General features: G+C 42.8%; 1 protein-coding gene across 1 annotated transcript; it reads left to right on the forward strand.

The window, feature by feature from the left end:
* Positions 1-6,330: 6,330 nt before the first annotated feature.
* On the forward strand, positions 6,331-7,869 carry LOC123258296. The gene has a single exon (XM_044718166.1). The coding sequence runs from the start codon at positions 6,331-6,333 to the stop codon at positions 7,867-7,869; it is 1,539 nt and encodes a 512-aa protein (XP_044574101.1).
* The last annotated feature ends 3,429 nt before the right edge of the window (positions 7,870-11,298 follow it).

Consider the following 11,298-nt stretch of genomic DNA (forward strand, 5'->3'; position numbering starts at 1 on the left):
GAAGACCCGCACGTAACATCATTAAAACGCAGACACGAAGGACGGCTAGATGACATGGAAGACTTTCTGTGCAACCGTACCGAAGGACGGGAATTATCCACACACATCAGACAACACATGAAGGAACTATGGAAGGAAATCGTCACGGGATACTATGATCTCATCGATTTGGAGCCAACCTTAAAAAATGATGGGCATACTGATGACAGATTTCAGGTCGCACGAGCAGAGTATTTTTCGTTTCTGAACGAAGAAACACAATCAACGTCAGTATCAACACAAAAACCTGCGATGGCCTCCCCATTTGTAATACCACCGGTCGACATTCCAAAATTTGACGGAGATTATTTAAAGTGGCCACGATTTTGCGACATTTTTACGGAACTCGTACACAATCAAGAGTATAGCGATGCTGTAAAATTCCGGTACCTGGAGAATCACGTGACTGGAGAAGCCAAGAATCTAATCTCTACAACATTTGGAGGACACGCCAGTTATCAAGGGACCTGGCAGCGACTAAAGGCACGATATCAGAATGAAAGAATCCTCATCAAATCAACAACCTTGCAACCTTGTTTGCCCACCCAAAAACAAATGGGTCAGCAGATCAGCTACGCAACTTACATGATGCAGTGCTTAGAACGATTACCGCCCTTCACGCCCTGAATATATCAACAGTAGGTTGGGATCCCATGCTGATACACATTCTCGAAGAAAAATTAGATTCTCATACCCTATCATGCATCGAACTCGCCATCACAAACCCAACCTGTCAACCATCATTAAAACAAATGCTTGACCATCTAGAGCGGCAAGCAACCAGCCTAGTTACGCTACAAAAGACAGCGGTCAATAATGGGTTTCGCTCATCAACTCAAGCACCGGTGGAAAAATGTAGCATATGCATCCATGGCAATCATCGACTGCAAACCTGCCAAAGATTTTTAGACATGACTCCGAGTGAAAGAACACAAAAGATAACAAGGATGAACGCCTGCACAAATTGCTTATCACTATACCATACAGTCAACTCATGCAAATCCAGGTTCTCATGTCATGTGTGCAAAAGGAATCATCACACAATGCTGCACAGTACTTCTACGCGAACAAGCGCATCCACAACCAGCCAACTTACAACCCCGTATGTACTTCTAGCAACCGCCGAAGTGGAAGTCCAAGGTCCTACTGAAGCACGACAAAAATGCCGCGCAGTGTTCGATTCCGGATCGCAAGTGAATTTAGTGTCTCAGGAACTAGCTAAAAAACTCGGAGTGCAATTAGCACCATCCGATATTACCATAAGAGGTATAGGAGGCACAAAACAAGCAAACTCCCGAACAGTACTAAATATGTTCTCGTTAACTACAAACTTCAAAACACAAGTCGTGGTGTATGTACTACCAGAACTCATGACGAATCAACCATCAGAGCCAATTATACGCCCAAGGAACCAAGAATCGATAGATTGCTCGAACAATTTTGGAAATTAGACACCCTCGATGAAAACCAAAAGCCCCTTACCACGGACGAGAAGTTATGCGAACAGCATTTCATAGAAAACATAAAAAGGGGAGCAGATAAAAGATTAAGTGTACGCCTACCATTTAAGGAAGATCCACAAACATTGGGAAACTCCCTTCCAATGGCATATCGGCGTTTTTATGCATTGGAAAAGAGACTTCAACGGGATCCTGACCTCCAGAAACAATATGTGCAATTTATGGACCAATACGAAGAATTAGGGCATATGACTAGATTGACAACCAAACAACTAACATCAAACCATTATGTCATTCCGCATCATTGTGTATTAAAACCTGACAGCAGTACTACCAAACTTCGAGTTGTATTTGACGCTTCAGCAACAACGACAAGTGGAAAAAGCTTAAATAATTTATTACGGATTGGCCCAACAGTGCAAAGTGAATTGCTATCCATTCTCTTACGGTTCCGATCGTATCAATATGTTTTTACATCAGACGTAGAAAAAATTTACCGACAAATTATGATACACCCAGATGACCGCAAGTTTCAAATTATATTATGGAGACGCAACTCCATGGAATCATTAAAATATTATCAACTGAACACTGTTACCTACGGCACAGCAACTGCTCCATACTTGGCCACCCGATGCTTGCAATATTTGGCAGACACAGCACCTGAACATCTGACTCAGGGTGCGACTGCCCTACGACAGGGTTGTTATGTAGATGCTTGTCTTACCGGAGGACACACCATCGAGGAGGCACTAAGAAAAAGGGATCAACTAATAAACTTATTGGGAGAAGCAAAATTTAAATTAAGAAAATGGTGCGCAAACCACCCAGCATTACTAGCAGACATTCCAGCAGAAGACCAAGAAATGAATCTTGATTTCAGCAATTTTACTGAACAAACCGTCTAAACGCTCGGAATTATTTGGGATCCACCCGGAGATTGGCTTCAAGGACGTGCAGCGACAGAAGACACTGGAGTCATCACTAAGAGGGTCGTGTGTTCAGAACTTGCAAAAATCTTCGATCCCCTCGGGTTGTTTGGTCCAGTTGTGACAACGGCAAAAATAAGGATGCAACAACTATGGGAGTTAAAAATCGGTGGCAAGCATTCAGACATGATGTCCAGATCCTAACAACAATAAGAATTCCAAGATGTGCACTCCCAGCTGACACATCCGGAGGCATTCAGCTACATGTGTTTGCAGACGCATCAGAAGCAGCATATGGGGCAGTGGCATACTTACGAACAAAGAATATTGTCACACGGTTGCTATGTTCAAAGGCTCGAGTAGCACCCCTGATAAAACAGACCCTACCACGCTTAGAACTCTGTGCAGCAGTATTGGCAGCTCAGGTCACAAGAAGAGTAAAAACCGATTGTTGAGCTATCAGAATTTTGATAGCGACCGAATTAATAAACAATCCACAATTCGATTTCAATATTTTTATTGGGTCAATTTAACCCCAAAACAAATTCCGCGGCCGGTCCAAAACAATGCCGAATTACAAGTCATAAAACCTAAGAGCTTGCGCAGAAGCTCCACCAAAGCTCCCAAAGTGCATGCGCTACAAAACTACAACAAAGCGCATGCGAATCTGGGAGAAACAAAGAATATAATACAGCTGATAACGGGCAATTAAGGGACCGCTGCGGCTAGTTACACTGGGAGAATTAAATTGCAATAATTATGTTATTTGATGCTGGCACAAGTCCCAACATCCTCTCCCCGTTGAATTCCATCTTTCAACAAAAAATCCTTAGGGGCATGGGACAGCTTCATCACATAATATTGCTGATGATCTCAAGGTCCATAATTCTCAGTTGCAGGCTGCCGTGTCCATCCAGATCCAGAGAGCGCTCGAGCCAGGCGCCAATAGAGTGGCGAAAGTGGAAGGAAACTTCTTTCCGAAATTGCGCGTAGGCGCACCTTTCGATTGCAGGATCGGGAGCCTTCACGGCTGGAGCAGCAGCCACCTTGGCGGCGGCAGCAGCGATGCGGGCGACGTCCCCCCATTGGAAGGGTGCAGGCTAGAGTCCAGTATGGAGTCAGACCTGGGCGCTGACTTAATCGGCAACGGTGACAATAATCCAAATCCCGGGCCAGATGAGGGATTAAGTATAGCAGCTTCAGAAAATCCATCGCAGACAACTGCCAGATGCGACGTTGAAATAGCGACCACGGGGGGAGCGGTGGATAGCAGGGGCACTGATGAGACGCAATGGCCCACGTCCTGGCTATCGTGATCGTTGTTCAAGGTTTGTTCCAACTTCAAATCCCGAGAACCCGATTGGATGTCGCGGTCCAGCGGGTAATCCTGACTGCATGAGCGACGATTTTCCAAAAGACCATCCTGCACCTTCACCACCGCTATGGTTGGTTCTGCCATTGACGAAGCAGTGGGACCATTGGGGCCGTCGAGACAAGTGGAGTGTGCAGGTACCCTCATGGAGTGCTTTGCCATTCCCACCTGATTGTCAAAGCGCACATCAGCGGCAAGCTGGGAGAACTTCCAGCATAATTCACTCCCAACTTCAACAGAGCTCAATCGCTCTAACTCATCCTGGAGTGTGGTAAATTTCTTGCGCAACGCAATTTCCAACGGCTCCAGTACCATGATGGTCAAATCTTCCTTCTGAACTGCAGCCTTGACCTTGTTATGCAGGGCTTCCATCTCCTGGTAGGTCACCTCTGCTCTTCGCCGCAAAAGCCTTTCTCTGCTTGCAGGAACCGAGGCACTAGCTACATCTCCAGACTCCATTATGCAATTTGTTTTTGTGCAAGGTGCAATGCAATGGAAACAACAGCAACAAGTTTTCCTTTGCAAGGTTTCCTTTAAGCACTTTAATGATCACAAATCAATTAGAGCGCGATCACGTCGGGGTCACCAATGTTGAGCTATCAGAATTTTGATAGCGACCGAATTAATAAACAATCCACAATTCGATTTCAATATTTTTATTGGGTCAATTTAACCCCAAAACAAATTCCGCGGCCGGTCCAAAACAATGCCGAATTACAAGTCATAAAACCTAAGAGCTTGCGCAGAAGCTCCACCAAAGCTCCCAAAGTGCATGCGCTACAAAAGTACAACAAAGCACATGCGAATCTGGGAGAAACAAAGAATATAATACAGCTGATAACGTTTGTGGCGAACCGGGTCGCCCAGATTCAAGAACTGACAGACCCAGAGTGGTGGAGACATGTAGCATCAACAGATAATCCAGCAGATGGAGAGGATCCAGAGGGTGCACTGCAGCCCAATTAAGAGATTCAAAACTGTGGTACACCGGACCACCATTCCTGGTACAAGATCCAGGGTCCTGGCCTAGATTCCACTCAACAGGAACAAACAATGCAGTCGAAGATCAAGAGAGAAAGAAGGGGGCGGTCTGCAACTTAGCCAGTAAATCTGAAGACTAGATGGAGCAAATCAACCATCACGGATCGTTCAATACGATGTTGCAAATAATAGGAAGAATGCGGCGATTCGTGTTTAATTGCCGCAAGCCAGAGAAGAAAAGGACTGGACCCTTGTCACCAGTAGAATTGAATGAAGCGTTAGGAGTGATAATTCGGGAAATACAGGCGCAGCATTTTTTAACATCCATGGTTCAACTCAAGAAGACGAAAACTGTCGGGCCCAACGATCCATTACGAACGCTAGACCCATTCATAGACACGGATGGAATAATTCGAGTAGGAGGACGACTACAAAATGCAGCATTATCTTATGATGCCACGCATCCAATGTTATACTATTATACTATTATTTCAATACTATATTTCAATACTATTATTTCAATGGAAACATCAGCAGCTGGCGCATTGCGGACCACAGGCGTTATTATGCAACATTAGACAACGATTTTGGTCACTAAGAAAAAAGGAGCTGGCGCAAAAAACAGTTAGTCGTTGTCTCAGATGTTGCCGAATTTGACTAAAATTGTTGAATCAAATAATGAGCCCACTGCCGGCAGATCGAGTTCAACAACATAGACCATTCAAGAATTGTGGGGTGGACTACTGTGGGCCATTTTGGACTCACTATAAAATTCGAGGAAAACGACCACATAAGGTGTATCTAGCAGTCTTCTGCTGTTTTTCAACCAAGGCAGTACACCTAGAGGTGGTTACTGACCTGACTACCCAAGCCTTCCTGGCAGCGTTAAAGAGATTTTGCGGACGACGAGGATTACCAGCGAAAATCTATAGCGACAACGCGACTAATTTTGTTGGAGCCTACAACGAACTATCTGAAGTAAAAAAAGCAATTTTCGCCGAAGAGGCACAAGCACTGATACACAAGACTTGCGAAAGTCTGAGCATAGAATTCAAGTTTATACCACCTCGGGCACCCCATTTCGGAGGCCTATGGGAAGCCGCGGTGAAATCAGCCAAGCACTTACTGAAACGAACACTATATACCGCTACACTAACTCATGAAGAACTTGAAACCATAGTCATCGATATTGAAGCTATTTGAAATTCTCGTCCGTTGACATCCGTCTCTTCCAGCCCGAGGGATCTTACGGCATTAACGCCAGGGCACTTCCTGATTGGAGAACCTCTAACGGCATCACCTGATATTCACCAATCAAGGCGACGCACAGGGTTACTCACTCGGTGGAAGCGGATCGAACAACTACGAAAGGAATTCTGGACACGTTGGAGCCACGAGTACTTACATGAGCTACAGAATCGATCGAAGTGGACAAGAAGTTGCAAAACAGTAAAGATTGGTGATCTGGTTATAATAAAGGAAGACAACATCGCTCCGTTGAACTGGCCCCTGGGACGCATTGTAGCAGTCCATCCTGGTTGTTTTAACAATGATACTCATCTGGGTGATCCCCGGACTGACTCTGCCCACACCCCCTCCACCTGATAGGAAGGCTAATAACCCGGTTGTCATCACACCAATCAACAACGTAACCGGGACCATCATAGAAGCCACTGATAGGATATCAATCAAATCTGCCGAATGGACACTCATCACATTTTTTGATCTCAGTCAGCTGGCACGGGAGATCGAGACGGTCAAACGAGGCATCCAATCTGTAAAACAATGGTGCCCAACGGCTTACGAGGTCTGTCCCACGATCATACAAACATTGCAACAGGAAGTGGCAGAAATCCAAGATGCCGATCAGTTAATGCAGTATCAACGGCAACAACGCGGAGCACTGAACATCGTTGGAAATATCGCGAATGGGCTGTTCGGAGTACTCAATGATCAGTACGCCAAACGGATGGAAGAAATTATTGGTAAACTAAGAACCCAAGAAAGCATCACGCATAAAATAGTAGAGAACCAGACGTCAGTTCTGGATACCACCATCAACATTATGCGAAGGACGACGATCGAAGCGCAGAAGAGGATGCAGGACCTAGAAGCCAGCCTGGCCAGAATCAAAGTCAGAAGCCATGCGGCTGATCGGTATCTGCCACATGCAGTTTCAGAGTTCGTCGTCGTGGCAAGTCACATTCGTCGAGTCCAGGATGCTGTATTAAATGTGCTAATCGGGGCACACGAAGGAAAATTGAGCCCTGCATTGGTGTCGGTAGAACAAGTGAAACAGGTGATCACAAAAACACAAACACACCTTCCACCGGGAAGACGATTACCCATCACAAGTGAGACAGCACGAGACTTATATCGACTGGCGACCACAAGGGTACAAGAAACCGAGGACTTACTAATGTTCCATGCGAGTGTTCCATTAGTCGAAGAAGACGAATTCACAGTATATCGAATGGAATCAATTCCACAAATAACGAGAGAAGGCCTGGTGATAACCAAGACGGAAACAAAATATCTAGCAGTCGATGATCATCGGAAACACCACTTTGCGATCAATCAAGAACACCTCAGTCAGTGTGTCAGCGGGACGAACGGAAATAAGGTATGCGAGTTTGAGCAAACACTATTGGGCCCGGACGCCCATCAACTCCCTTGTACGATGGCGGCACTATCAAGACATCGGGCAAGGGAATGTAAGCCAGAACCAATCAAGGGGATCAGTTATTGGGATCAATTAACAGAGCAGAATGCATGGATCTTTGGGACAACGAAGCCAATAACAATGACCTATGTATGCTCGGACGAAAAGGATCAAATCATCATCGACGGCGTAGGCAAGCTGACAATCAGGCAAGATTGTGTGATCCAAAGCCCGACCATTACATTGTTGGGGCGGGCGCAGTTTAACTCATTAGGAACAATAAGGATGTCAGGAAGTTACGTTCACGAGTGGCCATCACATGAAAAAATAAGGACAACAGAAGGACAATTGGAAGCAACATTAGATCAGCTAGACCAACTACATGCAGAGGTGCAGGGGTTAAAAACATGGACAAAGCAAGCATAGGAAGAGGTGGACAACGAGGCAGACTGGAATCTGGTTCATCAATATTCCGGAGTAATAATGTCAGGAGTAGCAATCCTCATAGCCGCATGGGCAGGGTAAACGCGGTGTGCCCGGAAGGACATCTCAGCAACCCATCACCGGAGGGCGACAATAACCCAAGGAGAAGAATTCCAGCTGGTCGAACAACGACCCGGGCTGGCCATGTTGGCAAGAGATGGACACCACAAGAGATTTGAAGTGTACGATCCAGAGACTCCACAGTAAAAGGCAAGCAAGACATACATAGTTATAAGAAGGGTTTATTAAATTAAGGTAATCTTAAGAAGCTTCTCCATCACTGGTACCCATCGAGGAAGCACCACTATCAGTAGAAATGTTGTCATCACTGCTCCAAGCGGAACGACGAGAGAGGCGCCGTCGGGTAATACGGCCAACCGGTCGAATGCGACCATATTCATCCATGAACTCCTGGATGTTGGAGTCCCGCTCATGACAGGTCCATTTCATACGGCCATAATAAGGACCAATAACTCGAAAGAAGAGCAACGACATGATCAACGAAGATACGAAGAGTGGTGCAAAAACGAACCAGCAGCCCCTATTATTGAATACTTCAATGGGGGGGGAGAATGTTGGCACCTAGTGCCAAGACCTACTAATCAATCAAGATGCATCAGCAGGTCACAATACATGGCACCTAGTGTCATCAAGATGCATCAGCAGGTCAGAATGTATGTTGGCACCTAGTGTCATCAAGATGCATCAGCAGATCAGCATATACAAGCATCAGACCTACTAGCCTATTAATATTGTAACTCTAAGCATAAGCCAATACCCAAACTCGGCACTAGTCGATGGCTCCGGAAGCAGAGTCAGCGTGATCAGCGGGAAGAATGACCGACTGACCGAGACAAGCCGAAACTAGCCAGCGAAGCCGAAATGCGTGTGGAAAACGGTAAGTGAACAAACAACCCCTGAGTCAGCAGACTCAGAGGTGGGTGACCCTGGCATTAACCTTAGTATTAGCACGTCCAGAACATTGACCTTTCTTAGATTTAATGATGTATAATTTAGCATCTTATATAAGAGTTATTCTTCTGAAATAAAGACAGTTCCGAAATCAGAGTCAATCGTCTCGTTACTCAGTGTTGAAACTCCGGCACTTAAACTCAGCCTACATCGCGTGATCCTGTGTAAAACGAGTCACAAGTAGGACCCGCGGCATACCAGTCTACTCCGAGTGTTGCTCCCGTGAAACGGACCGCCAGAAGACCCCGCGTTCTACAACTACTCCGAGTGTTGCTCCCGTGAAACGGACCACAAGGAGATCTCGCGGCATACCAGTCTAGCTCGAGTGTTGCTACCGTAAAACCGGACCACCAGCCGACCCCGCACTATCTAACCTACTTCGAGTGTTGCTCCCGGGAAACGGACCGCCAGTAGGATCGCCCGATAAGGAATCAGCCGAATCACCATCCCAACGGTGCTTGAGGAAAACCCTACCGAGGACTTCAAGCACGCAACCGCAATTCCAGCCTGATCACAGCAAGCGTCTGGCCAACCCGAGCAGTCCCTTGCAGAAACCAGGTAAATTTAGTCAGAGATTTTATAAATCCATAAATGAAAAATTAAGAATTATAAATAGCGAACGGAATCCTGAAAATATATTTACTAAATTTGAAACAATCGTTTATATTTATAATCATAAAACAAAACATAGCTCTACAGGTAGAACACCAGCAGACATTTTTATTTTCGCCGGAACTCCAAGTTATAATATTCAAGCGAATAAAATACAGAAAATAAACAAGCCTAATAAAAATCGTCATACATTCGATATTGATACTAGGTATAGACAAGCTCCACTTATAAAATCTAAAACAACAAATCCTTTTAGGAAGACAGGCCAAATTACACAAACTGACGAAAAACATTATGTAGAAAAAAAATAGAGGTAGAGAAATCACACACCATAAATCGAAATTCAAAAAGAAAAAGAAAATTAATACCAGCATATATAATAATTCCAGATTTCCACCGGAAAACAACCCAGCTTAATAAAATTATCTTTTATATAATAACTTTATTATGTCTTATATATCACGCCATGTGTCAGAACATAGATATCAATCCAATTCAAGCAAAAAATGGATACTTAATTTTCCAAACAGGTAACATAGATCTGCCCACTAATTATGAATATCATTGTCTCACAGTCAATTTAACTAAAACTGAAAAAACTTATAAAAACAACTAACTACTAATGGAACAAACAAGAGAATTTGAACATTTGGATCAAATTCAATATCTAAAAGAAAAATAAATAGAGAAATTAACGGAATAAAAATTGCTCAACAAAAGAAAAGAGGACTTGCAAATCTGGTAGGTACCTTTTAAAAATATTTATTTGGCACATTGGATCAACAAGATAGAGAAGAATTAGAATCAAAAATTTATAACTTGTCCAAAAATAGTATACAGATCAACGAATTAAATAAAGTTATTGATGCAATTAATAAAGGAATAGAAACAGTAAATCGTTTAAATGAAAACCAAAACGAAAACCAAAGGTTAGCAATCCTTATTTTCAATTTACAAGAATTTACAGAATACATAGAAGACATTGAATTAGGAATGCAATTTACAAGATTAGGCATATTCAACCCAAAGCTCCTAAAACATGACTCACTTAAACATATTAATTCAGAAAAATTGTTAAATATCAAAACATCTACTTGGTTACAAGTTAATACTAACGAAATATTGATAATTTCTCATATTCCTCGTACTATTATTAAAACCCCCATTTACAAAATTTTACCGTATCCGGATCAGAATCAGAATACAATAACCGAAACATTGCATGATAAATATTACATAAAAAATCAGCAAGTCTTTAAAGTAAAAACAAAAGAAATAGTAAATAATAAATTTATAATAGGTCTCTTAAGACAAACAAATACAGAATGTAGATATACAAAAATGTACAAGAACTTCGAATTAAATTATTATAATGTTGGGTTCAATATAATTTAATTCGAAGTTCTTGTACATTTTTGTATATCTACATTCTGTATTTGTTTGTCTTAAGAGACCTATTATAAATTTATTATTATATTATAATGTTGGGTTCAATATAACATGGAATTTGCCAAAAACTTTGTTAAATCAGAATTGTATAAATAAAGATCTAATAGCAGAAGGAAACAATATAATAAAAGCATTCAAGTGTTCTATACAAATAGAAGATGTAATAATAACAAATACTATGCTTGATTACACCCGAACTATTTATGTAAACAACAACATAACTAAACTCGAACGTAGCCAAAGAAATATTCCAAAACCACTCAAAACAATATTTTACAACCCAAACAATTTTATTAATACTACTAGTAGTAATAATTATTATTATAATCATATATTTGA

Source organism: Drosophila ananassae, unplaced genomic scaffold (genome assembly GCF_017639315.1).
Source record: "Drosophila ananassae strain 14024-0371.13 unplaced genomic scaffold, ASM1763931v2 tig00000114, whole genome shotgun sequence".
Classification (NCBI taxonomy): Eukaryota; Metazoa; Arthropoda; class Insecta; order Diptera; family Drosophilidae; genus Drosophila; species Drosophila ananassae.

Bases quoted from the DNA above. Each gene is read 5' to 3' on its own strand.
- LOC123258296 (XM_044718166.1), top strand. From the start codon at position 6,331: ATGATACTCATCTGGGTGATCCCCGGACTGACTCTGCCCACACCCCCT.